The sequence below is a fragment of the Etheostoma cragini genome, chromosome 13, assembly GCF_013103735.1.
Source record: "Etheostoma cragini isolate CJK2018 chromosome 13, CSU_Ecrag_1.0, whole genome shotgun sequence".
NCBI lineage: Eukaryota > Metazoa > Chordata > Actinopteri > Perciformes > Percidae > Etheostoma > Etheostoma cragini.
The window spans coordinates 2,633,595-2,661,121 of record NC_048419.1 but is presented as its reverse complement, the minus strand read 5'-3'; the positions used below and the strand labels follow the sequence as shown (position 1 = coordinate 2,661,121).

General features: G+C 40.9%; 2 protein-coding genes and 1 long non-coding RNA gene across 9 annotated transcripts in view; 2 read left to right on the top strand and 1 right to left on the bottom strand.

Annotated features, from left to right (window-relative positions):
- The window catches only part of LOC117955739, a 15,132-nt gene extending 5,493 nt beyond the window's left edge, over window positions 1–9,639 (bottom strand). The window contains exons 1-2 of the long non-coding RNA XR_004659120.1: window positions 9,526–9,639; window positions 5,153–5,156 (exon numbers count right to left, since the gene is read on the bottom strand). This is a non-coding gene — a long non-coding RNA (uncharacterized LOC117955739). The remainder of the gene's footprint in view (window positions 1–5,152; window positions 5,157–9,525) is intronic.
- The window catches only part of slc8a2a (solute carrier family 8 member 2a), a 26,529-nt gene extending 14,260 nt beyond the window's left edge, over window positions 1–12,269 (top strand). Inside the window, exons 2-14 of one of the 5 annotated variants that reach the window (XM_034890421.1) lie at window positions 519–927; window positions 1,254–1,391; window positions 2,146–2,373; window positions 2,460–2,738; window positions 3,565–3,999; window positions 4,504–4,865; window positions 6,256–6,359; window positions 7,240–7,257; window positions 8,031–8,143; window positions 8,285–8,308; window positions 8,838–8,937; window positions 9,999–10,271; window positions 10,470–12,269. In XM_034890421.1, coding sequence (XP_034746312.1) covers window positions 583–927; window positions 1,254–1,391; window positions 2,146–2,373; window positions 2,460–2,738; window positions 3,565–3,999; window positions 4,504–4,865; window positions 6,256–6,359; window positions 7,240–7,257; window positions 8,031–8,143; window positions 8,285–8,308; window positions 8,838–8,937; window positions 9,999–10,271; window positions 10,470–10,846 — 2,796 coding nt within the window. In that variant the 5' untranslated portion in view covers window positions 519–582 and the 3' untranslated portion in view covers window positions 10,847–12,269. The remainder of the gene's footprint in view (window positions 1–518; window positions 928–1,253; window positions 1,392–2,145; window positions 2,374–2,459; window positions 2,739–3,564; window positions 4,000–4,503; window positions 4,866–6,255; window positions 6,360–7,239; window positions 7,258–8,030; window positions 8,144–8,284; window positions 8,309–8,837; window positions 8,938–9,998; window positions 10,272–10,469) is intronic. The other 4 variants (XM_034890419.1, XM_034890422.1, XM_034890423.1 and 1 more) reach the window with 4 other exon arrangements.
- Window positions 12,270–15,754: 3,485 nt separating this feature from the next.
- Window positions 15,755–26,832, top strand: hnrnpl (heterogeneous nuclear ribonucleoprotein L). Of its 3 annotated transcripts, none has more exons than XM_034890219.1 (14): window positions 15,755–15,907; window positions 16,418–16,536; window positions 16,687–16,924; window positions 17,115–17,201; window positions 17,350–17,445; window positions 17,552–17,624; window positions 22,821–22,856; window positions 23,146–23,214; window positions 23,303–23,553; window positions 24,829–24,950; window positions 25,054–25,255; window positions 25,336–25,393; window positions 25,773–25,868; window positions 26,001–26,832. In XM_034890219.1, exons 1-14 carry the CDS (start codon window positions 15,824–15,826, stop codon window positions 26,057–26,059), a joined length of 1,590 nt encoding a protein of 529 aa, XP_034746110.1. In that variant the 5' UTR covers window positions 15,755–15,823; the 3' UTR covers window positions 26,060–26,832. The 3 variants fall into 3 exon arrangements, with proteins under 3 accessions (XP_034746110.1, XP_034746112.1, XP_034746111.1); XM_034890221.1 differs by having other exon boundaries at window positions 25,762–25,868; XM_034890220.1 differs by lacking the exon at window positions 22,821–22,856.
- The last annotated feature ends 695 nt before the right edge of the window (window positions 26,833–27,527 follow it).

The following is a 27,527-nucleotide window of genomic DNA, read 5'->3' as shown; positions in this document are numbered from 1 at the left end:
GCAAGATGGAGGCTGTTTGTATTGCCTTGACCAACTACCACTTTGCATCGTTTGAAAGCCATGATGTCTCTCTCTCATGGGTGGCCCATATTCTCTGGGTAGGCAAAGCAGAGAAAGGAAAGGTATTCAGTCTTTCCGTTGTAACTTTGCTATTGCGGCGGCCACGGCGAAACTGACACTGGTGACCACAGACTGGTAAAACATCCACAGTAGTTTGCTGCAGATGTTGAAAGACCGCAGTCTCCTCAGGAAGTACAGCGGGCTCTGTGTCTTCCTAGAGTTAGACAGACAGACAGACAGTTTGCAACCAGTATCACAACAGATCAAATAGCTAATTGTTTTGTAAAGATTTTGGTGATTTATTTTGGCTTTTGTTTTCTTTTAGAAATCTTACCCCTGTATAAAATTAAATGATTCTTTCTTTAGACAAAAGCAAGGTAAACAAACATGTACTGAAAGTCTGTTGCACCCCATTGGATCTCTTTCTTAGAACCATGTGCCTTCCTCTGTTCCCCCAGGAGCGTCCTCTGACCCAGCGCATCTCCCAGTGACCCGCAGGCCCCCATCTCACTCAGGAATATCATGGGAGCCCCCCCAGTTCACCTTTCCCCACTTCTCCTCCTCCTTTCCTTCCTCCTCCTGGCCCAGCCCTGCACCTCAATTAGACCCCAGGTTGTGGAGCGAACATCTGCCTCTGAGCAGCCTCAGTCCCTCGCTAACTCTACAGGGTCTGGCAAGCGGACATGTCCGGGCGTCGTCGTGTGTAGACCCGGTATCTTGTTACCGGTCTGGATGCCACTCAACCCTCCGCTGGGGGAGCAGGCAGGGAGGGCTCTTGTCTACTTTTCATGTCTCATGTACATCTTCATGGGTATATCCATCATTGCAGATCGCTTCATGGCATCCATAGAAGTCATCACCTCTCAGGTATTGTTGAACTTCACATTTATAAGGATGATAAGGATCAAATGCAGACAGTTTTGGTCAAAGTTCTTACTCAGTTTTGTTTCTCTCTGTTCAAGACTTGGAAAAAATGAGACACAACTGAAACATAATTAATCATGTATCATATATATATACCCACAAGTTCCTAATTTTCCACATGTTGCATGCTCTCTTGAATATCGCTGATAGGTTGTCGATATCAAATGCTTTAATTAAAAATTGAACTTGATTGCAATAACTGGAACTTGTTTCCATGGTTTCAGAAGGAACAACATCTTTGAAATTTTCACAAATTTCTGTCCTTGCAGGAGAAAGAGGTGACCATCACTAAACCCAACGGGGAAACAACAGTAACAACAGTAAGAGTCTGGAATGAGACTGTGTCCAACCTCACGCTCATGGCCCTGGGCTCCTCAGCGCCTGAGATCCTGCTCTCTGTTATTGAGGTACACAAGGCATTTCACATCCTTCTAACATACCAGTGTAATGGCCGTTTGGCCGGATTACTTGGTTCCAAGTATTTTTTTTCCCCGCTACTGTATTGGGTAAATTCTCACAAACATGTGACACAAAATGCAGTTACAAAACGCTTGGTTCCCAGTATTGCTTGTTGCACCTTTCCTGTTTCAGGCTCCCAGACCGTCATCGGGAAGGGTGTTACCCCCGAAAGAGTATTTGCCCTTGAGGGAATGTCTCCCTTAAGCCTGAAACAGGGAAGGTATAACCAGCAATCCTGTGAACCAAGCGTTTAACAACTGCATTTTGTGTCACATGTTGTTAGTGAGAATTTACACGCAAAATAAAATTAGACCAGGAAATAAAGTACTAGGAACCAAGCAAGCAGCCCGGTTTGAACAGGCAAGTGCTCTAAACGGGCACTGCACTAGTGCTTAGAATGACAAAAAAAAGTATGACTTTCAGTTGTTTATGTTACATGAATACATTTACTTATACGTTAATGAATTAATTAATGAACCCCGTAAATTAACAAAAAATGAGGGTACACTCTGGGCAGCACTTGATGTTAATTGTAAGGCATGGCAACCACCAATGTGAACAAAACATACTTCAATAATACTAATAGATTTGTCTCATTGTGGTTATTACCCTGGGTCTTAAATTCTGTTCCAGTTAGCATTATGAAAGGTCTTTGATTTTTGTGTGTAACATTTGTCTTTTTTGTCCCTTAAATGTCGACAGGTGTGTGGGCACAACTTTAATGCAGGGGAGCTGGGCCCTAGCACCATAGTGGGCAGCGCAGCCTACAATATGTTTGTGATAATTGGTCTGTGTGTGTGGGTGATCCCAAACGATGAGTCTCGCCACATCAAACACCTGCGGGTGTTTTTTATAACGGCTTTCTGGAGTATTTTTGCCTACATTTGGCTCTACCTCATACTGGCTGTCATCTCACCTGGGATTGTAGAGGTGTGTTTCCACTGACTGCATCTAAATGTGTTTCTAACAAATCAAGTGAATACATAATGTAACCCTCATATTGCCTATATCGCCAGGTGTGGGAGGCCATAGTGACACTGCTTTATTTCCCGGTGTGTGTGATCTTGGCTTGGATCGCTGACCGTCGCCTACTCTTCTACAAATACATGCACAAGCGTTACCGTGCTGACAAGAGGCACGGCATTGTGGTTGAAATGGAAGGTGACCTTGAGGCCAAAGGCATTGACGTGATCATGGATGGAAAGTTGTCGGATGCCAGTTCGTGCCCTGGAAACTCCTCCAGCGTGACAGTCTCCGTGCAAACAGGCAATGAACTAGACCAGAACAACGATGAGGTAAGACATGTGGCTTAGGGAGAAATGCTGCTGTAGACATACATTGCAAGAGTGAACATTTAATGGTGTGAAGTCATAGCTTATTTTATCGTTAATGTCAGCTTTGGCATCTCTTTTGTAATTAGAGCTTTTAAATTATATCATTGTTGTTTTTTAACTCAAATTTACGCATGTATTTTCTTAAAGATGAAAGAGGAAATTCTCCCCCAGTAAAGCGTGCATTTCTGTGTGTCATCCTCTCTCTGTACCCATTTTCCTGTCTATCTGCACTATCCAATAAAAATGCATTTAAAAAAATAAAAAGGCAGAAGGAATGCAAGAAAGCTACTAGCTGGGGAACAGGACCTGTGGTGGATCATGTTTTTCTAACGTTTAAGCTACATAATGTGAGAAGAACGATTAGGTTTCCTGGAGCTATTAGGATTCAATCCCAGCAGGAGTCTGAATGGCAGGAGTGCAGACAGCAGGAGTCTTTAACAGCAGTAGGGTTGATCAGTAGGAGGCTGAGCATTAGGACTATCCAAAGTTTTTCTTTATAAAGATCCCTGCATTAGTCTGCAAGTTGCACGTCATAAAAGTTTTGTCCAAAGAAAGACCAATACTTTTGTCACTAAGCCATATCTTCTCATTCTGCCACTGAATCCCACCACACCCTCTGCAGGACCACACTGTGTAGTCCAGCACCCCAGCTTGCGTAGTCACACCTTAAAACGTCAAGGCACTGGAGCAATTAATCATTTCAAGAGCATTTTTTACAGAACCTTTTTGTTGTATATATTTATGAATATGGTGTGTTATTTCTCAACCAGTTTTCTCTCTGGGATAGGTGGTCCGCATCCTGAAAGACCTGAAGGAAAAACACCCAGACAAGGACTTGGACCAGCTTATTGAGATGGCCAACTACTCCTCCCTGGTCCACCAGAAGAAGAGCCGTGCCTTCTACCGTGTCCAGGCGACACGCATGCTGATCGGAGCCGGCAACATATTGAAGAAACATGCTGCTGATCACTCACGTCGCTCAGCAGACCAGGATGCAGACAAGGCCACGTGCTCGTACATTTGTTTTGAAAGGGCCCAGTACCAGTGCACAGAAAACTGCGGCTCTCTGAGCCTCGGGGTGATCCTTGAGGGGGGCACAGGCCAGAACACTTTCTATGTGGACTACTGTACAGAAAACGGCTCCGCCAATGCTGGGGCAGACTATGAATTTAGTAAGGGAACCCTGGTGTTTAAGCCAGGAGAGAGCCACAAAGAGATCAAGGTGAGCAAGGGGAAAAGTGGACTGACTGTGTGTGTGTGTGTGTGTGTGTGTGTGTGTGTGTGTGTGTGTGTGTGTGTGTGTGTGTGTGTGTGTGTGTGTGTGTGTGTGTGTGTGTGTGTGTGTGTGTGTGTGTGTGTGTGTGTGTGTGTGTGTGTGTAAGCGCGCGCGTGCGTATCTATATATACACAGAATACTATACAAACTCTTAAATAGTAGCGGTCTTTCAAACTAATGTTTCAGGGTTTTGTATCAATGGGACCCCAGAATAGTAACTTTAGTAACAGCAGCTTTTAGGCATGTTTCTGTTGTTTGCTATCAGACGGAATAGACGAGGAGGAAACTTTCACGCAATACAAGTCAGAGAGTTGTTTTCCCCTCTGGTGGCCGTGGCTTTCAGAGTGTGACGCAGTGCGGTGTGTTTCTATAGTGTGTGTCTGCATTCACACTGTTATGGCTTTATGCTTGCATGAGGAGAGTGACCTTACAATACTCTGTGCTCTCCAGGTGGGCATACTGGATGACGACGTCTTTGAGGAGGACGAGCACTTCTTTGTGCGTCTTCAGAACCTGAGGTTAGAACAAGGTGGAAATGAAGGGGCAGGAACTCCACCAAAGGGTCGGCTTGTGGAGCCACTTGTGGCCACCGTCACTATCTTGGACGATGACCATGCTGGCATCTTCTCCTTTGGCCAGCGTGTGCTGCGGGTGAGTGAGAGCACAGGCACGCTGACGGTGACAGTGGTGAGGAACTCGGGCTCCAGGGGCACCGTCGCCGTGCCCTACCATACTGAGGATGGCAGCGCAAAGGCCGGGGTGGACTACGAGGAGGCCAGAGGGGAACTGGAATTCACCAATGAAAAGACTAGGTGAGGCCCAGTCAGCAACCAGAGACAATGACTAGTCTAATGGGTGTATTTTCCAATGAATATCAAACTTTTCTTTTCCAGGAAGGAGGCAGTGCTAGACATTGCAACTAATGAGGTTGCATTTTCCTTCAACATACTATACATTAAAACATGGCATTTTGCACCTTGAACCTTCAAACAAATCGTTTTTAAGGATAAGACTGGTGATGTTCAATATTTTGTCAACAAAGTCCATGAAGGCCAAAACCAACAATGTTAGTCAGTCTCTCAAATCTTCTACTCAAAACTTCCCTTCTCTGTATTTTCCCTCAACCCCAAGCCATTTGGCTCCTACTGTAGACAAACATATTTAGAAATGGGCCACAAATACATAGTTTAATTTTTTTCAAAAGGGTTAATGAATTTCATAAAACAGCTGGTCACTGCAGTTTAGAAAGAAGTAAATCTGCTGGAGAATTTTTTTTAAGCCCCGGATTTGGTGCAATAGTAGTCTTGAATTGCCAGACCCACCATGCCAGCCATGGATTACGGTCTGGCTGCACGAGTAAACATTCTGGTATTGTGGAAGAAACACTCTGGGTTGTCTGCATTTATTTAAACCAATTACAAATGTATTTATGCTACTTTGGCCCATTAGTGTTTAGGAAATAGGCGTCTGACCCTCACTGAAAGATTACCAGGTGGGGAAAGTCCTATTAGACAGAATGACGAGGCGACTTGACACCTAAACATTTGACTTGACACCCCGATCAGGTGTGGGAACCTCCAGACACCGCATTTAAACTGACAGATCCTCTTTCCATTAACTTTTCAGATTATGTAAAATGGGTCTGCACATGGACTAATTTAGTGAAGGACTCTGCTGTAACATGGCCCATCAATAGATGCTTCACAGTAAAGGGTTAAACTATTTGTAGATGATAGTTAATGGAAAGGTGTAAGGGTGTGTAGCCTTATTACAATATTTCTTTTTCCTCCTGGAACCATTATGCCATTTTTACATGTATACTCTTCTTCCAAGTTGTCAAGATGTAATCAAAATATTCCATGATTTAACCACACCGCTATTGATTAACCAGGGTGGTGTTGTTGTTATGCTTCATGTCGTTTAGTGTAGCACTATTTCTTTGTCCCCCTGAGGAGCAAAAGCACACTGTTTAAGCATGAATTATTTAAAGGGGCTTTGCGATTAATTATTTAGGTTACTTCAATTAGAGATGTGATTTAGATAGAACAAATGTTTATGATGTGGAGGTATTGTGTATTCAGTAATTGCTTTTTATTATAAATAAAACTCTTTGTGTGTGTGTGTGTGTGTGTGTGTGTGTGTGTGTGTGTGTGTGTGTGTGTGTGTGTGTGTGTGTGTGTGTGTGTGTCTGTCCATCCCCAGTCAGACCTTACAGGTGCGCATTATAAATGTGGAGGAGTACGAGAAGCAGGAAGACTTCTTCATTGTGCTAGAGAACCCCAAATGGCTGAAGAGAGGAATCTCAGGTAAGTGTGTAAGCATTTTAAATGTCACCATTAATGTCTAAGTGACATGTGGTTTTGAATGCTTATGAGGTAATAATTAGTGCTGTGAAATTAATCAAATTTGAATTGCTATGCGAGCTAGTGCGTCTCCAGCTTCCAACAATCACAAAAACAAATCAAAAAACTTTACATTATGTTTTGCAGGTAAACTCTCATTTTGTCTCGTGTTCGATGGAAAAAGTATGAACTATCACAGTTCAAGGTGTTTTCACTGTTGATTTGTTAACCTGTTCCACTTTCATTTAAAATTGAAAAAATGTGAAAAAAGTGTTAATAATTGTGTTAATCACAATTTCAATATTGACCAATATGATCGTGATTAAGATGTTTTCCATAATCGAGCAGCCCTAAAAGTAAGCTCTATGAGGGGATGTATAAAGAAGAATTGTCCGTTTATACTAGCAAAAAAAAGTACACTCAGTAGATGGCAACAATAACGCAATAAGTATCCAGTATCAAAACAACAGCAGCAGCAACACAGACGACTTCATGCTGGGCACCTGCGTCAGAGCAAGTAACTGAAGATTACATACTGCCATTCACTGCTGTCTCTGTTTCACTGTGGAACAGGCGCCACAGCCAACTGTAACATTCAGTATCCTTTAGTTCCCTGTTCCCTGTCAGTGTGTCAACAGAACGGTGCAGGAACTGGATATGTGTTTGTTAGTGGAGGTCAAAAGAAACAGTTTGTAGAGCACAGTCATTTATATCATCAACAAAGTATATAGTTTTTTTTGTTTCTGTTGCCTTTTTTTAGATTCTCTCAAGCCACTCTAATGTATTAGGCCCTGACAATAGTATTGTTATATTGTTTTGAATACTTTTCTGTCTTTCTTCACAGCACTGCTGCTAAACCAGGGTAAGATAGTGTGGATTTTAAAGGTGCAATGTGCAGCATATTTATATACCGCCACTCGATATCCACCAATGTTCGGCAACTAAAATTATTTGTCCAAGAATAGCAAATAAAATACTTTCAGTTTCTGGTCGAATAAGTCAAAAGGCTGAATACATTTTACACAACAATTATGTTTTTGATGACACGATCTAATGATCTAATGACCAGCGTAGAGGGAGAGGCGTGTCTCCATGCAGCCAGCTGCTTGCACTGATGGGACAGGACACAGTTTCTATGGTCAGGGCCGACGGTCAGCACCGGGGGCGGGGACTTGATCCTTCTCTCTTTAACCGCTATCCTACTGGTGTATGTCTTTAAATAATCCCTCCTCTTTTGCCTGGGCCTATTTTTCTCAAACAGAAACTCACAGGCAGTGCTAGCTGTGTCATTCATATGCTCTGAGTTAAAGATGGGCATAGTCCGGGTGAAGATTGGGGTTTGAGGTGTGAACAAAAGCGTCGTTAGATACTCAATTTAGGGCCCAAAAATATCCTCTTGACCACACACATCCTGTCTCAACAGGATATACATGAAACCTGGTAAGCAAGATTCCCTCTCAATGTGCTCACAGCGCCTTTAAAAATGTTTGACAGTGTGGAGTGTTTTTTTTTTTTCATCTTTATGTGTCAGGTTTGGGCTTGTACCCTTGCTTGCCGAGGTTTAGTTTTGTGTGTGTTGTGAATGACGCAATAAATATAAATGCATAGAGATGATAATGAAATGCTCCCTAACAGGAAACCCCACCCCTGAGGAGGAACAAGCCAGGAGGATCGCTGAGATGGGGAAACCCATTTTAGGAGAGCACAGCAGGCTAGAAGTCGTCATAGAGGAGTCCTGTGAGTTTAAGGTGTGTGACTGACTGATAGATAGATAATTTAAAGCTTTCACAAATATAAGCATCTCAGGGGTTGGTGTTGTTGCAAAACATGTGTTATTTAGGTAATTGTGTTTTAGTTCATTAACTACCTCACACCCTCTTACTCATCAGACTCCCAATGGAGTACTAGACCAGGTAAACTTTCTGCTAGCACTCTGTGTGTGACGGTACTGATTAGATTTTTCTCATCTCATTATACTCTACTCATTACAAAAACATTATATATTGATATCTACCCTTTCTCCATCTTCAACTTGTCTCATGCTTTGCATGCATTCAGCTTTGAGATTTGTGTTCATTTGTGTATGCTGTGTGTGACATTTTGGTTCAGTTAATTCTAAAGTAAATTGAAGTTCTGCAGCAGAAAAGTTGAAGCCAGTGGTTTATACTATTAACATGTGTCATGTTCGTATTTGCCACATTTGCTTTGGACCCAGTCTGCATCAACCAGCCTATAAAACAGGCTTACCATGACCAACTTTTTCATTTCATCATGCCGCTAGTCCCGCATACAAAATTCTCTTCTAATATAAAGACAGGATTAAACCCTTTGAAATGTTCAGAAAAACAATCCAGAAAGGGTGAAGGGACAGACATGTAAACCCATCTGTCCAGTGTCTACTACCTCTGCCTTAGTACTGACTCATTTAATGTGTTTAAACAGAACACAGTGGACAAACTCCTGAAACACACAAATCTGGCTGTAGTGCTCGGCACTCACTCGTGGAGAGAGCAGTTCATTGAAGCCATCACAGTCAGTGCAGGTCAGTGGCTATATTACATTATATATAGGTTTTTTTTGGTGTATTATATTGATTTATTTTTTTCTTCCTTTTTATTCATGTTTTAACTTTGCTCAATTTCAGATGTGAAGTTAAAGGGTTTGCTTCTTCTGGTTTGTTAACTGGCCATGGATGACAAGTGGTTCATCCACATCAGTTTGTAAATGTTGAACTGAACCGCCAGACCAACTCATTTTCACACTATGACTGATGTTACCAACAATGAACAGAGATGGCTATTTCTCCCAGATTGCAGCCACCTACGTTAGCTTGACATTCACAGAAGATTTTGCTTTGCCAACTTAAAATAAAAGTTCAACATTTTGGGAAATACCGTCATTCATTTTCATGTTTGGTTAAGGCCCTGATACACCAACCCGACGGCCGGCCGTTGGCAGAAAAGGACCGCCTCCCCGAGTTGGCCAAAAAAGTCCCTCAGAACACACCGAAGCGAGGCCGCAAGCCGACGGCAGCTGATTAGACAAACACGTCACGTGGGTCTGGATTTTCAGAAAATTCATAGCCAGACTGTCATGGCGGCTTGTTCAGAATGCGAGTCTCGTGATTTACCTAAATAGTTCACCGAAACATGTTTCTAAAAACATTGTATGCAAGAAATAGGCCGTGCAGCTGCTGAATCTGTCTTCATTTTAGATCCACAAAGGTCACTTTAAAAGATTTTGTCTTGGCTGCATCCAAAATGTTGGACTGTTTCTTTAAAGGAAGGTGTTAGGTGGTTGTTAGTCTAGATCAATGGAAGTACATTTCCAGAATAATTGCCGACATTGCACCCAATGTCCCTCACCTTCCACTCTCTGTGGATCGCCGTTCTCAAACTCACAAAAGTTACCTCCTGAGACTTTTTAGCGTTGCTGCGTCCGGAGTTTAGCCCCGCCAGAGACGATTGTGATTTGTTTCTTCTATCCTAGAATGTATGCGTGGTGTAACCAGACCTTACTCCACAGCGCTGTGGAGACAGAGTTGGCAATGCGAGACTTGGAGGGTGTGCTTTGATTTATCTTTACTGTGTCTCCTTCAAACAGGTAATGGAGATGAGGAGGAGGGACAGGAGCAGCGAATGCCAAACTGCTTCGACTACTTTATGCACATAACGTGCATTTTCTGGAAGATTCTGTTTGCTTGCGTCCCACCCACAGAGTACTGGAATGGCTGGGCGTGCTTCATGGTGTCAATCTCTGTCATTGGTTTCTTAACAGCCATTGTTGGAGACCTAGCTTCCCATTTTGGCTGCACTATCGGCCTGAGAGACACTGTCACTGCGGTGGTCTTTGTAGCACTGGGGACTTCATTACCTGGTAAGTGATCCTACTAGTGAGTCTCAAGTTTGTCAATATGCAATAAACCTCTAACTGGGAGGCATTACCCTGTAATTTTAGCGTTTTAAGTCAGTGCATGTAATCAAGTAGTTTTAGGGTTATAAGTACTGAAAGGATTTTGTGTAGGATTAAACTATTGAACTACTGACTATATTTTTTCTTTTTACTTTTTTCCAGATACCTTTGCCAGTAAAGTGGCTGCCACTCAGGACCAGTATGCGGATGCATGTGTGGGAAATGTGACAGGAAGCAATGCGGTTAATGTGTTTTTAGGCATTGGGGTGGCCTGGTCCGTGGCTGCTGTCTATTGGCAAGTCAAAGGTAAGGTGTTCCGTGTTGACCCCGGCTCGCTGGCCTTCTCCGTCACACTCTTCACCATTTTTGCCTTCATCGCGATGGGAGTGCTAATGATACGCCGGAGGCCATCCATAGGCGGAGAACTGGGTGGCCCGCGGATCCCCAGAGTCCTCACTTCACTGTTTCTCTGTGGACTCTGGTTCCTGTACATCCTCTTCTCCAGCTTGGAGGCCTATTGCCATATAAAGGGCTTCTGAGAGAGCATAGCTGGGGAGAGTGACGACTGCACTGACAAACAAACACACACACCCGGGACTGTTCACCTGTACAGTTCTGTTCTAGTAACTACCACTGGGATGGCTGTACGTCCCTTCCACTGCACGACCGTTCCAGTCAGCCGACTTTATTGTGACAGCACTGATTCATTTTCACTTAAGTGGACTAAATAACATGCAGTGACTGTTTTTTTTTATAAAGGAGCGCAAAGCAGGAAAGCATGTACTCTTTAAAGTCAATGGAAGTTGCTTGATACTGGCTTTATGCCTCATGGCTCATAACCTGGATTTCAAGTTTAGTCTTTTTTCTCCTCACACTTATAGAGGCTTGGTCAGATTAGGCTGCGTCAGCTAGTACCTAAATAAAAAAATCAGTGACAGCTGCTTTTACACAGATTTGCAATGTAGGGACACCTGAGTATATCATCACACTTATACCATGACCGCTTGTCACAGGCAAAGAAGTTGTGTCGAAACATTTCATCCAAGTTTGTTGTCAGTAAGCATTACCCCATCATTAGGTCTGTTTGACCAATTAGAGTTCTGTAGCGTAACTCAAAGCAAAAGTGAGGTTGCTATGGTTACCTCCAGTTGTTTTGGGGGCTTTTCCACCTTTAATAGACAGGACAACTAGATGAGAAAGATGGGTAAGACATGCAGGAAATCATAACAGTGCAGACTTGAACGCTGTACCTCTACGCCGAGGCATTAACCTCTGTGTAAATGTGCGCCTTCTCTACCAACTGAGCCAACCCGTCCACACCTCCAGTTGCTTGCGCACAGATTTAGAGCAATAGAAATACAACTGCTGGCTGGAAGTGTTTGAGTTGTCTTGGTGTACAATTTTGGATAGGACTGCCAGACAATTAGAGGTGTTTTCTGTGGCCGTGGTATAAAAAACGGAGCACAGTTGGGTTACCATCTACAGTTTGGGAGATAAGCTGCTGTAGAATCTCACACTGATGAATTATGTTTCTCTGTTAAATTATGTGACATGAGGCATTATGTAGTGAAATGTAATTTACCTACTGAATTCAGTCGCACTATAAGTATTGATAATGTAATTGAAATGTATAATTGACAAAGAAGTACACAGGAAATTAATTTCTAATAAGCCGTGGAATGAAAAAAAAGTACCTAGTATCTGCCATTGAGTGTGATTGTGTAGAAGTGAGGATTTATTCACCCTTGAAGTCTTATCTGTTTATTTATTAATTATGTAATTTAATGTCTTTGTAATTTAATGTATTTAAGCTGATATGAAAATATATATATTGTAATTTATTGTAAGATGTCATAATTACATTGAAATTTTAACTGAGTGTGTCTCAATTGGATCAGCCACACTGGTTGTGTAAGTAATACTTCCTCATTAGTGCAGAAGAAGATAAATTGTCTTTTGATTTGAAGATTTAGATATCAAGTAATTTGATTTGTCTTAAATACATGTTATGCTCTTTAATTCTTTTTCATGCTATAAAAGATCTATTTTAGGAATGTGTATCCACAAAATAATATAGCGGCTTAAAAGGATAGAAATATTTCAGAAAGTGTGTTACCATGAAAGAAGACTAAAGTACATGGACTCAAAACAGACCTCTGAGATACAATCCAAGTCATTTTTGTGGAGGGAGACCATGGCAACGCAGCCACACCTATCACCCAGGTAAGGTATTAAATAGTGATAAAATCCAATCCCAGATTGACGTTTTCTCAGTCAGAAATCAATACCATTCATATGTAACTACTTGTCGGTCCCCAGTTTTTGTATAATATTTAGGTCAAGTGATTTAAGATAGTTACAACAGTGCACGCTATTATGATGGCCCCTTGTGCACGCTAGTTACTAGTTAGGAAACACACACACTTCGTTAGGCACATATATTTTTTTTTACCAACAATGTGTTGGATTAGACAGTCCAATGAAGCACTCAGGCTATTGTATAGGTCAAAGTAGAGAGGTCAAAGAAAAAGCTATCAGAACCATGGATAGTGCTCCCAAGTGCTGAAACGTGAAAACAAGCATCTGTCTGTATAACAAATGCCATTGTTTTTAACTTAAAGTGCTCAGATTATGCTTTTTGGCTTTCCCCTTTTCCTTTATTATATTATATATATTTTTTCTGCATGTTCTAGGTTTACAAAGTGAAAAAGCCCAAAGTCCCACCCAAAGGGACTTACCATCGCCAACAGAAAACACAATTCACAAACTGCTCCAAACAGCTCTATTTTAGTCCAGCCTTAGCTTCTGGGACAAACGTGTATTATTTTGGAACACTTTATAATGCTCGCCTAGCTGCTAGTATGGCACGCCTCATACTCTGCTTCTGACTGGCTAGTAGTCCTTACCTAGGTACTGTCAGGGAATGCCCTCATAGTCTGCTTCTGACTGAAGTCCTTTCCTAAGTACTGTCCATGTGTGACACAGAGTGAGGTTTCTCACACGGAAGCGAAAACAGAGCTCAACACAGGGTGAAAAGAGGAGCTGCAGCAATGTGCAGTACAACAAAAATGTGTTTTTTATTATTAAACCATGTAAACCTGTTCTGACATAACCCCTAAATACAATTATAAAACAAAGAATTAGCATAATATGAGCACTTTAACATATGTGCTCTAACATACAGCATATGCAGTGTTAATCACTTACAAGAGCACAGTCACAATTTTTGGGGGGTTGTTTGCATGAAAAAATGAGTTCCTGGTTTTCCGAGCAGCTGACGCTGTGTTTACATCTTGGGAAACATCCTAGCAGGTTATGTAGCTTCTGGCGTGGGGTTTTGGTTAAAAAGCGATGAGTTCAGTGAAAGTAGTGCGGCTGATGTGAGTGTTATCATAGCTTTTATGATTGACAGGCTTGTTACATGTTGGCAGTGTTCCTGTGTGCATGGACTGTTCAAAACGTGTAACCTATGGTTTACCCCACCTCTTCTCCTGGAAGACACAATAAAGATTGACCAGCTGCGGCTCAATGGTAGAGCCAATTGGAAGATTAGAGGTTCAATCCCTGGCTGTAGAAGTGTACTTGGGCAAGACGCTGAACCTCAAGTCCCCCCTTATGCTGTTCCGTCTGACTCTAAATGTGTGGATGTGTATCTGATGGGCAGGTACAGAGTGTGAATGGTTCCTGTACTATGTAAAAGCGCTTTGAGTAGTTGTTGAGATTAGAAAACTGCTATATATACACAGTGCACTTACATAATCATTACATTTACAAATAATTTACACAATCAAAGATCTTCAACAGGGAGACTTCAAAATCACTGTAGGGGCTGCAAAATTGTCTGAAAATTAAAAGTTGTTTTCTAAGTGTCTAAAAATATACATTAGCAAAGATAAAAACCAACAACATTGATTGACTGAAAAAACAACAACAACATAGATGATAGGCTCAATGACCTATAAGCTTGCCACTATACAGTTAAGTTAAGTGACAGATTCACTGTGCCTCATGCATGTTTACCATTAAAACATGATGTCGCAATTATTTTAATAGCTTAGTATTCGTATTGTAACTTTGTATTGTATGCACCATAAAAATATATGCAACTATATGCAACAAAGTACTTAGGCTGTTCTACACTTTAGTGTAGGCCCAGTTTAAATATGCAACTTAATTTTGTCCCTCCCTGCTCCGTTTCTTTTTCAGTTAAGGGGTCCTAAGCCTAAAAAAACCCATTGAAGACCCCCAGTCTAAATTAGTAAAAAATGTTTGTCAGGTCGCAAATTCAGACGAAAAAGAAAAGTAAACTGTTGCTGTGATCCCAATGTTTGCATGCTCACATCCCAATGAATGTGTCTCCCAAAGGAAACGCATTCATATGTGGACATTTTTAAATTATTTTAATTTGTTCCACCTTCGGATTAAAATGTGAACTCCAGGGGCCAGTTGTTCAAAACATTTAATCTGGATCAAAATGATCCGGATTTGGAAATCCCATTTCTTCCTATCCAGGATCAGGTAATCCGTCTTACTTTTATGCCGGTTTTTCAAAGCAATATTGGACTGGATCACCCTGATCCAGATACACAGTTTTCAAGATTACCAAATCCGGATTACCAATGCTCTAAATAGGACAACATATCACAATGTGGGCTACCAGCTACTTACAGAACAGGTAGAGGAGTCAAGATGGGGTCACTCTAAGTGTTTATTTTGAGATAAAACACAAAAATAACTCCCACTTCCATTTATAATTTTCTTTTATGACCCCTCATCTAAACCACTAAAAATAAAAAACTAATATACATTAACAAATACATTGTGGGATTTTTTGAAAACGTCTTAAAAAAAAAAAATGTTAAAAGTGAAGTAGTAGTAGTAGAATGTTCAGGGTTCTTCTTCATCTAAGAAGGAAAGACCAGACACTTGTATTGGATTGTTTCCTTGAAATTAATATACGGTGATGAATGAGATATATATTATTATTTTGTTTTTCTTTTTTTGTTATTTAAATCTGTTTGGGGGATTGTTTCATGAGGACAAGATAATTTGTATTTTTTATTTATTTTTTCCTTTACTCAAGTCAAGTGCAAAATATAAAAAGTATATACACTAAATGATACGAATGTATTATTTGACCAATTTAAAGTTTTACTAAGTTTTCGTGCTGGAATCCACCTTGAAATCCTACCCCCTGTTGGGATCAGGATAATTCTGTTTTTTTGGATCAAAGTTATCCAAATCCTACTGACAAGTTTTGAACAACACAAACTGAAGGTTTGATCCAGATTAAAACTAGGATTGGATTCCGTGATCTAATCTAATTTCGGATTCCTTCTTTCCCTTTTGAACAACCCATTTTCAAGATTTGATCCAATCCGATAAACAAAATCCGATTAGTTTACCTTTGAATGGACAATGGGAAATCGAGTCGTTGCTTTCCGCTGTACAAACAATTATCGGTTTTCCCACACATCTTGAATGCAGCAATAGCCCGGCACAGGGGACAGGACAACATGGCTGCGGCTACGGGCCGATTCTTCGGAGAAGGCGGCAGAGCAACGAAAAGACAGAAAACCGAGGAGGGAGGAATGACAACGGTGAGGCTTTCCACCTGGCCTTGATATTTAGTGTTTTATTATGCAAACATGTGCTAGGTTTTGTTTTTCTAATTCATTGAAATTAGCTTAACAAAGTAGCAGCTAGCTAAAATGAAGAAGCTAATTTAGCCAAGTAACGGTAGCTAACGTTAACGTTTTCTCGGTCAGGTTTAGCTAGAACAACGTTAAAGCGGTCACGGAGTTTGTCTAAATGTTAACGTTAGCGTTAGCTATTCAACAGCACCTCAATACCATTTTCTAAACTGATATAAACGTGCTATTTAACTATAAGCTGTGCAAATATAAACAAACACGTATTTGTATTTTTCAAGATAGCGCTAGACGTAGCTACATGGCAATGTTCCTTTAGTTAACGTTAGCTAGTAACGCTAACGTTAATTTTAATCTCGAGGCAATGTTATTTTGTCAGACTCACTGACTTTGGCTACTCAACCTAACAGGTTGTATGTAACGGGCCTAAAAACATAATGTTGTGTGTTCCGTTTTCAGGAGGGCTACGATGACCCTCATAAACCGCTACCCTCCCCGGTGGTGCACATCAGGGGCTTGGTGGACGGTATTATGGAGGCTGACCTGGTGGAGGCCCTGCAGGAGTTTGGGGCCATCAGGTAATAACAGAGCAACAAAAGACATTGTTAGTCTGAAGCGTGATTTATGATTCTGCGTTAAACATGAACCTGTTCACTGTATTCTTGGGTGGTGTGATTCCCCTTTGGACTATGGATGCTGTAATTTTCTGCTCAAATATTTATTTACAGTTTTGTGGTGATGATGCCCAAGAAGCGCCAGGCCCTGGTGGAGTATGAGGACATGATTGGCTCCTGCAATGCTGTTACATATGCAACAGAGAACCAGGTTTACATTGCAGGCCACCCGGCCTTCATCAATTATTCCACTAGCCAAAAGATCTCCCGGCCCGGAGACTCGGACGATACCCGTAGTGTCAACAATGTGCTGCTGCTCACGATCATAAACCCCATCTATCCTATCACCACGGTAACTTGATTATAAAAACTAACCCTGTGTGCAGTGACATTGTCACATTATGATTTATGTAGTAGTGTGTTGAACTGGATACATTACTATTTGATAACAAATTCAGACAAAATTATTCATTAGATGACCCAATGTTTAAAGTGTGCTTACAATAAGAGTACTTTATGATTGTATCTGTGTGCCTCTGCAGGATGTGCTCTACACAATTTGTAACAACTGTGGTCCTGTACAGAGGATTGTCATCTTCAGAAAAAATGGTGTTCAGGCCATGGTAGAATATCCTTTATTATAATTGCCTTTTTTATTGGAAATTTTCTTTTACATTTGGAAACGCTATACTTGTACAATGTGTTGCTGTTTAAATACACTTGGGCCCTCAGAAAAGTTGATACAATCAGACCTCACCTTAACTCATTATTGCCACGTTTGATTCGGTCCAAAGTGCTCAAAGGGCCAAAGCCTCTCTGAATGGGGCAGACATCTATTCTGGCTGCTGCACTCTAAAGATTGAGTATGCCAAGGTAAGTGTATAGCCATGTCTAATCAACCGTTGTACTTGTTGATTGAGCTAAAACTGTTAGTGAGAGAAAACTAGTTTTGATTTTTGTAATGCAATCCTATTCACAGCCAGCACGCCTTAATGTCTTCAAAAACGACCAGGACACGTGGGACTATACAAACCCCAACCTCAGCGGCCAAGGTAACATGCAGTCCCCCACCCTTACGTACACCTTTTTTCTTCCTCTTTTTCTCTCATTCCAATGAATGGGATGGTTAGGGTTCTCTGCCTCCGGGGGTATTGCCTTTGATCACAATGAATGGTATCCTCCACCATTTTTCCATGCTACTCAGCTCTGTGTTCAGAGGCAGTATTCCTGTGATGCCTTCACAAACTTCATGCATTTTTCTCGCCACACAGCAGGCTTAAAGTAAGGGCATGAGGAGCAACCTCAAGGGCAGCCAACTTCAATTACAGGCTCATGCATGTGAAAAGCCTAACACACCCGTCACAGTAGCAAATGTAAGCGCACCATTTTTCACATAGGTTCACATTCCCCATAGAGCATGTCACAGCTACACAACCTCACATCCATGCCTACTCTACACTACAGAGACTATCACACCTGTAAGCATTGCTTCAAACATAGTGGAGATTTTATTGTAGATTATTTTAGACATAGCCAGCTGAGTTTAATTGTGAGACCACTGGGCCCACCTCTGGTTAAAGGTCCCATGAAACGACTCCTGAGATCTTAAACATTTCCCAGATTTTGATGTGCTGAAAAACTATTTTTGGATGTGGGTAGGATTTTATAATGTGGGGACCTGGATTTGAGGGTAGTTAGAGAAGAAGAGGAATGATCACTGTCGGCAACGCCATGTTGTTGATTACTAACACCCAACTGTGTTGCTGCAGTGTTGTTGGACGTATGATTTAGAATACTACATACTAATAAGTACATGAGTTATTTAAAAAAAAAAAACACGACACTTGGCAGAAGGTGTGTTATTTTTTTTCTATAATTATGGGTTACATTTTTTGGGTACGTTTTGCGTGTAACCATTGAGGGTTGAACAACAGATCCAGGACAAGAGAAAATTCTACATTTCATGGGACCTTTTAATGTAAAATGTGTATAAGAAACACACATGATAGTGCCACCTACATTGTTAATGTTAGTGTCAACAAATTTGTATTGTTTTTAAGACTCACTGATAAAAGACCAGATAATGGGGCTATAGGTTTTTAAAGGAAGCTGTTACATCATTTGTAATTGGAGATATGATTTTTTTAAATCTGAACTTTAAAAAAGCTCAATGAAAGAAACTTAACCCGCCATTTGGCATGTTGTGATGACAGAGATTCTTCTCAGCCACTTCAATGATCACAGTGCAGGGTAAAATACAGGACACAAGTTACAAGATAAATGCAAGTTGCATTGTTGTTGTTAACTAATCAGAGGGTATGGGATGGAAAAGATGATACTGCATTTCATATTTGCCTTAGGTTCAGTGTGGTCAGCGATAGGACTTTGCTGTGATTTAGAACCTGATCACAGACTAATGCTTAAATGCATCTGTATAGAGGACCTATTTTCTTAATTTATTTTTTATTTTATTTTGCCATCACTGTAAAATGATGTAGTTTTTTTTATTTCATGTATACAACCAGGACCACAACATGTACATTTCAAATTTTATACAGGTGTTAGAAACTTTCCTTGATATATTCTATAGTTTGTGCTGCCTTATGAACCAGAGGTACTCCTTGTGTCCTCACTGTGTAAACTCATACATGCTTACCTCAACTTCGAAGCAGACACAGCGGCTTCAACAGCTACAGTTTACCAGCACCTACAGCCACTAATGTAAATCTGCTCAGTGGCATACATCGGACACAGTGGGGCAACAAATAACGGAACACAACCTCAACTCAGTACTTCCTTATTTCAAGTCCATCGTCACCCCTATCTCCACCACCTGACATGGGAGTCCATTTTATTTTTGGTGGTGGACAGTAGCCACCATTTCAGTTTGAGGGACAGAAATTCTCCCAAGGCCACGCAAACAGACACCTTGCATATCCACCACAGACTGATGTTGATAGATTGATAAGATCTACCACCACCTCTTTACCAGTACAGCACATCTCATCTGCAGAGCCCTGAGGAGTCACCACTTTTGACACAACACATTGATGATGAGGGTGGGAGTCAGGTGTGTGGTCTTTGTGGCCACGCCTCCTAGCCTTGGGATATGCCTGCCATAACACAACCACATGGAGCAGCAGAGGAGTTTTCAGACATACTCAGCCCAACCAGGGAACAGATGATACCACACACTGGGGCAGTAAACAAAAAAAGAGGCCATCCTTTTTTCTCAGATGCTAATTCCACTCAACTCTACCTTCCTGTGCTGAACACAACATGACAACACAGCGAGCTGAATATCCACGGCAACACACAGCTGAACCACCATGACAGCACATCGTCACGCAGATATTCCAGATGACTTATTGTCAAGCACTAGATGGCTTTTCACTTTGCAAGTGGCTGACCCCTATTAAACCAAATAAGCAAGCATCACGTGAGCGTCCATTTTTACATGAGAAGAAATATCCACGGGGGGGCCTATGAAGACACAAGCATCAAACACCCATCAAGCATACAAGCACAGAGGCAAACAGATTCAAACTCCTTTCCTAAAGCTATCTCCATTTATGGACTCTGGTGTTCTGTTTTTTTCCCTGTACCTTTTTCCCCATTCCCTCCCTCTCTCTTTGCTGTTCTTGTGTTGTTTCTGCGTTGTTTCAATTTCCCTTTTTTGCACTGGCCCATAGTGATGCCTTTAACGCCTCCCGTGTGATGCAGGTTTGGCTCAGGGTGTCTGTGGACAGACAGCCCATTCTCAAACGGTGCAAATGTCCTGCTTTGTGGTCTAAGCACGGTAAGCTGGAAATAGCATCTTTCAAAACAAACCGGCAGCAAGTCAAAACCAAGCATGGATGTGTGGATGTACTGTTCTCTCTGGTGGTGGGGATGCAAGGAAGGGAAGGAGGAAGGAAGGAAGAAAAGACTGAAGAGGGAGAATGAGTTGAGGCTGGAGTCAAGAGGTTGGCGGGTAGCGTCCTTGCTGAAGACTGCCCCCTACCTGCCCACTGTGTCCCATGGTCCATGTGTGGTGCTGTAAGTACTTGACAGAAATTAATGAATAATCTGACTTGATGGTTAAAAGTTGAATGTTATTGTTAAACTAAAACAACATGACTGTTGTTAATTAGTTTGAAACCATCATGTTACTACAACATAATGATCGAAAGTGACACCAGCAAACAGCAGATTTCAGTATGTCGTGGACAAACTGACTGAATTCTTGCTAACTTTCTATTTCAAATTTGTAGTTTATTCTGAGAATTTGCTACATTTACAGCTGTCTAATTATACTACCTTGTGTTGGGTTGCCAAGCACCTTCGTAACCAAGGGAATGAGTGGGGTCAGTCAGTTGAGTTGGATTTGGATTTTACTGTCTTTTAGCACTAGAATTTAAATTAGTAGTTGTAAAGATATATTTTTTTTAAGATTTGGGTTTTAGTCCTAGTTGTTATTTGGTTTTAGCTTTATTCTGAGGTTGCTGTCATACTCACTGGTGACACATTACAGGAGGTTGGGTTTGTAAGGGTTTAACGAAACTAAAATATATTTATGTTTTTTTGTGTGTGTTTGTTTTGATACACAATTTCTGTTCACTTTGTGTTGAACAAATCAGACCTTGTTAGCTTCAAATTGTATGTATCTTTCAACATCCTGTGCGGAATGGGTTATGGAAGTGGTGCTTGTAATTAATGTTACCATATCTTGTAACTACTCCCCTAACGCTCCTCTTCTCCAGTATTGCCTATTGGCGTGTAGCTTTAGTAGCAAATTCAGTTAGCCCTCTTCAATTTAGGAAACATAATAAGCAGTCACTGATTTAGTGTAAGTACTCAAAACCTGTTTCAGTAATATTCATTGCATTTAATCTATGTTAAATACACGTTCTCCCAGTGTTGGCCACAGTGTATCTGTCTTGCAGAATCCATATTTTTGTTACAGATTTGATGTGATAGGCTAATCAAAACAGGTGGGATTTATGTTTGATGACAGGCCCTTGTATCCTTAACCTGCTGGACTGTTACAGAACGGTAGTGCGAAGCTCTTCTTCAAACTACCTTACTTAATGGGGTGGACTTGATATACAGCACATTACTAAAGTCTGTGAGAGCTGTGTGGCGGCAATCCCAGTCCATTGTTTGTTTCTTTTAAGTATTTTGAGTACTTCTGTTGGTAATCTTAAACCTAGTCTACAAGTCCAGTGTCATTTTTTCCTGTCCACAATGTAGTTTAGTCAAAATGCTTGATGTCAATTCATTTCTGATGTTATATACATGTGTCCTATCATGGTTTGTTGGGCTGTAACGATACACCAAACCCAGGGTTCGGTTTGTATCACAAGTTTTGACCCACAATTTGATACACACCTGAATTCTTTCTCAGTAAATGTAATACATTTTTCCTGCCACACGGCATCGTTTTATCGATTACATCCCACTTTGCTGCACAGTTATATCGATCCAACTCCAACAATTCTTTTGTACCTTCAAATATGGTTATTTATGGTTATTCATGTACACCACCTCAGTTATTTTTAGTATGATTCTTTTGACCACGGTCAACAACTCCGGGCTAACCCACAAATTCATCAGTAACATTAACTGTATAGAGAGATGACTAATCTAATGGTAATTTAGCCAGCTAGCACACCCCCGGCTTCTGCCTCAGACCCCCTGTGCTGCGAGGCTTCAGTCAGGGTGAGAGCTGACAACAGCCCTGGACCGGGGACAAATCCATTCCACAGTCAGCCTCCAGCCAGCTAACAACTATCTACTATCATCACCGCCCCAGGGACACAGCCACAGTTTAGCCGCCCTTACAGTAAGCTGAATTGACCAAACAAAACAGGGATAAGGCAACAAAAAAGGACTAATAGTAATTTAAAGATGTGGTAGCATTGGATCTGGATGGGAAGGATAACTCTGTGAGTTGGAAGGGGTGTGTCGCAATTCTGCCTTCTCACTCCATGACACAGGGTTGTGGAGCTGAGTGTCGCGTTTTCGTTCTTATTTTGCATATCGTTACAGCCCTACTGGTTTGTTATTACCGTATAGTAAGTTTTATATATAGCTGTATATAACATCCTTAGGCTGCAGGTGCAGCTCATTGCACTGATGCTGATCTTCTACCTGAATGTTTCTATTCCATATAATTGCCAATGATAAAACAGGATGTTTATACATAGTTGGCAAATTTTTACTTTATAATGTTTGGATTTGACATGTGTATATGTGTACCTGCACAGATGCTGATGGTGAAGGCAATTGGAACAATTCACAAGGTGTGTGTGTGTGTGTGTGTGTGCGTGTGCGTGTGTTTGAACTAGGATGGCTGATCTAGGGGGTCTTTAAATAAAAAAGAAGAAAATAAATTGCTTTTTTTCCAAAATCACTCCTTCAAAAAAAAAATCTCCATTATGTCACGTATTAAAATGTAACACTTAAGATGTCAGACCCCTCTGTTGCATGTCATTCACAACCTTGTCCCTTATACATTGTTGGTAAGATACCTGTTTGATACATTTTGGCAAAAAAGCTTTGTGATGGGCAGCTTTTATTTTCCCATTTTAGATCCCAATGCCAATCCCAACAAACGCCAGAGGCAGCCTGCTCTTCTGGGAGACCACCCTCCTGATTATGGTAAATATCCGATTGGTCTGAAATTTAGAAGAATAGAACACACTCTGTGTCGTACCTCAAATGTTGATTTTGTTTTTCTCCATTTAAGGTGGCCCTCAGGGAGGTTATCATGGCTACAATGAGGACAGTTATGGTCCCCCTCCTCCCCACCGCATTGGACCAGGTTTGGGTGGTCGTGGGCGTGGTAGCCAGCGCTACGGCCAAAGTTATGGACCACCACCCCCTGAGTATGGTCCTCATGCTGACTCCCCGGTTCTCATGGTTTATGGCCTTGAGCCCTCTAAGGTCAACGCCGACAAGGTCTTCAACATCTTCTGCCTCTACGGAAACGTAGAGAGGGTGAGTGAAAGGATGCTAACCAAACTCCCTTGGAGCATTAACAATCTGATATCAAAAGTTGATGCTGCATCAGTAAAATGTAACGGATTTGTTTGAGTGATCGTGATTACTGAAGTTAGAATCCTAACAAATTCCACTACTTAAGTTAGTTCACCCGCATCAAATGTTTCCTGTAGAGCTGCGATAATTAGACGATTGTTTGATTGATGGAAAAGAAATTGACAACTAATCATTTGTCATTTTTCCAGGAAAACTATCAAATATTAAATAACTTCCGTACTGGCCCGAATATAAGACTTTTTCTTGGAAATACGCCTGAAAAAGTGGTGTCGTCATATTTAGGTTCCAGACTTTTAAATGTCAATATATATTCACAACAGCAGAGGGTACCAAACAGCGAGGACAACGGTGGTACCAGAACATGGGATGGACGACAGTGAGAGTAAACTGCAGCTTAAACTGCATATTTCTTTCTGAACAGGAGAGTAGTAACCGCAAGGCATTCTGTTTTTTATGTACGAATCCAACCCGACGCAGTCAATGTAAAGTGAAGCGCTGAGTTTTTATTATGGCGTCTAGAGACACCTCGGGACAAAACCCCACCAGTATATCTGTCCATGCGTCTGTCTGGGGATGCTGCTGAAGCTGTGCAGGGGCGCCACACACCATCAGACACTACATTGTCACTAGAAAGACGTTGGACATGGTTGTTCTTTCACTATGAGATCAATAACCTAATTGGTATTAGATATAGGCCTACCAATAATAGAGTTTATTTAAAATATTAAAGGGTAAACACTATAAATTGTTCATTCACAAATATTATTATATTTTATCTAAAAGACATTGAAAACATTATTTAATTTAAAAGATGTTAAAAACAACAGCCTATCTTGGTTTATTCAACATGAATGTGTTTTTAATATCATTATTTCTGAATACAATTATTGTCTTTATAAAAACCAAGATCTGGTTTTCAAAAAGTCTTTTTCCAAAAATTGCAAAAAGAGTCTTGAAACCGAGGGCGTTGTCTTCTATTAGGGCCGATACGGTAGTAAATTGAACATCTCAAGATTGTAGACTGTTAGAAAAAAACAATCTGAAGACCGCTGTGATATTGTGAATGACATTTCTTTTACTTTGTTTTTTAACATTTCAAAGGCTAAATGATTAATCACTTAAGAAACCAGTTGATAAATGAATTGTTAATGAAGAGGATCCTTACTTGCAGCAGTAGTGTGTGCGAGTCAGCAGGAGAATTTTCTTCCTTTTCAGATTAAGTTCATGAAGAGTAAGCCTGGAGCAGCAATGGTGGAGATGGGAGACTGTTACTCTGTGGACAGGGCGATCACTCACCTCAACAACAACTTCCTTTTTGGACAGAAACTCAACGTTTGGTAAGTGCAGCTGTCCAAACTACCATAACACATTACAATGGACTACTGCAGTGGTCCAGAGCCAGATATAGATGCACGACCTCTGGCTCTCTTTCCTTGGCAGTGTGTCCAAGCAGCAGGCCATTGTGCCAGGACAGTGCTACCAGTTAGAGGACAACACCAGCAGCTTCAAAGATTTCCACGGATCCCGCAACAACCGATTCACCTCCCCAGAGCAGGCGGCAAAGAACCGAATCCAGCACCCCAGCAACGTCCTCCACTTCTTCAACGCGCAGCCGGACATCTCTGTAGAGATCTTCAACCAGGTAAGCAAAGCTAACCGAGGCTGGGACGTGTACATTTTCCACAACCTAACATATCCACTGAAACTGGTCTTTCTGTCCAGGTCTGTGAAGAACTGGAAATAAAGAGCCCCACAAGTGTGAAACTTTTTACCGGAAAGAGTGAGTAACTTGGATTACAGCCAGGCTTATATTATAAATTGGTTTTGTCCAATGAATAATATCATATATATCTGGCTTCTATATTTTAAAAAAATAGTGAAGTAAAGACCCAAAAAGGCCTTAAACCAAAAGATTCTTACACACTAATCCCCAACTCTTTTTCTAAATGCAGTTTTATTTGCTAACAATCATTTAAAAATGGGATCTAAAGGAATTGCTCATGTGTATAAAACTTGAAATAGAAAATAAATTTTAGCAGCATACATATTATTTACTGAGCTACTAAAACCTATAAAGAGCTTTAGTTTAACGCATGAACACACAGTTAAGTATTATCCATTATGGTAATGTAATCATGTCGTCTTGTGTGGCACAAAAGGTGAGCGAAGTTCATCTGGCCTTCTGGAGTGGGAATCCATCAACGATGCCATGGAAGCCCTAGCACTGATTAACCATTTCCAGATGAAAAACCCTAGTAAGTTTTCTTCTTGTGACATTAACATACCAACATGGTTTTTCAAACGCTAGCAATGTAGTTTTTACAATATACTGTACATTTGAAAGTCTTTACCTTTTGTCTTTAAAATGTGTTTTTCCCCTCACACAGGTGGACCTTACCCTTACACACTGAAGTTGTGTTTCTCAACCACACACAATGCCAACTAAATACTCTCCTCTCTAACCATTTCAATGTTTTGTGTGTTTGCATAGAGTTCACTGCCGTTCTGTTGTCACATCATATAAAATGTAATCAGACAAAAACCAGAACTCTGCTTTAGAACATGTTACTTAAACTTTTTTGTATGATTTACTTTTTGTTTGTCAATCAGCTGTTTTCTACATTTACAACACTATGATTTGAATGATCCCCCCCCCCCCCAACTACCCTAAAAAAGATATTCGGTGCAAACCTGTTTTTGTTTTTTAAATCAAGTGAACAGTAACATCATGTGAATACATATACAGCTAGCATTCACATCTTCAAAGATTGTTTGTGTTGCACCTTTCATAATGTCTTCACTCTCGACAAGGAAACCTCCATGTCCATTTCTGGGGAAGTAATAAAACATTGATTGGCAAGGTCTTAGAAAGAGAAGCAGCTGTATTTTTCTGGAGGAAAGTTGCTCTGACGTGTGTGTACTGACGTGGTTTAGGGTGCCTTCCATATGCTGATAGACATGAGGGAGATGATTATCTGTTCAGGGAATGTCAAGGTGACCTTTTTTTAGTAAACAGTACTGTGAATATTACTTTGGCTGGAATTACTCTATTAACTTAAAGTTGATTGTTTCAGTTTCCACATACCTGAGTTGGGCAGCTTGGATCTGTACACACAGGTAGTACACACCTTATCTGTACTCAGACCTGCACTGCAGTATTTTCAGTATTACAATTTGTATTCACAGGTGCTAGATTAATTAAAGCAGTTTAAAGACAAATTAATTAATATACACATAAATGTTTTTAAATAATTCAGTGTTACGCATGTTATTAGCAGCACATCCAAAATAACTGTAAATAAGTTCTTCTTTTCTACCTATGGACCACAGTATATTTGGTGCTGTTTCACTATCTTTTTGATTCTTTGTTTGCTGCATGCATTTGAGGTGTACTTGTAACATTACCCTTCTCCATATACAGTAAAAAAATAAATGTAACATAGTTTTCTCAAAAGTAAGTTGTATGTTGCACATGTGCATAAACCAATTTGTTAAAGACCTTAAAGGATCATTCTTTCACCTTGAAACAAGTAGTTAGACAGAGAAAACCAACTCCGGGTGCGGTAGTAGATTTTCTCTGGAGCTTTCAGCCACATCTTATGGCCTTTTGAAGATTAATATCTGTCTACACTACAGGAACACTATGCGGACAAAGGAAAAGGCCATGAGATGAAGCTGAAAGCTTTAGTAGAGTCTAATAAGTGGGCATTTGTTCCTTTGTTCTCATCAATGTTCTGGCCTGCAGTGGGATCCTGTATCTGGAGGCAGAGCCTCATAATGTGGTCAGGCCACCACATCATTTTGACAAGCCTCAGGACCAGCTTTATGTTAAAGGGAATGGAGGTAAGCTGACATGTTAACAATCCCAACCTTCCAGAATATTTGCAGGGAGCTATTTGTATTAAAATAAGTAT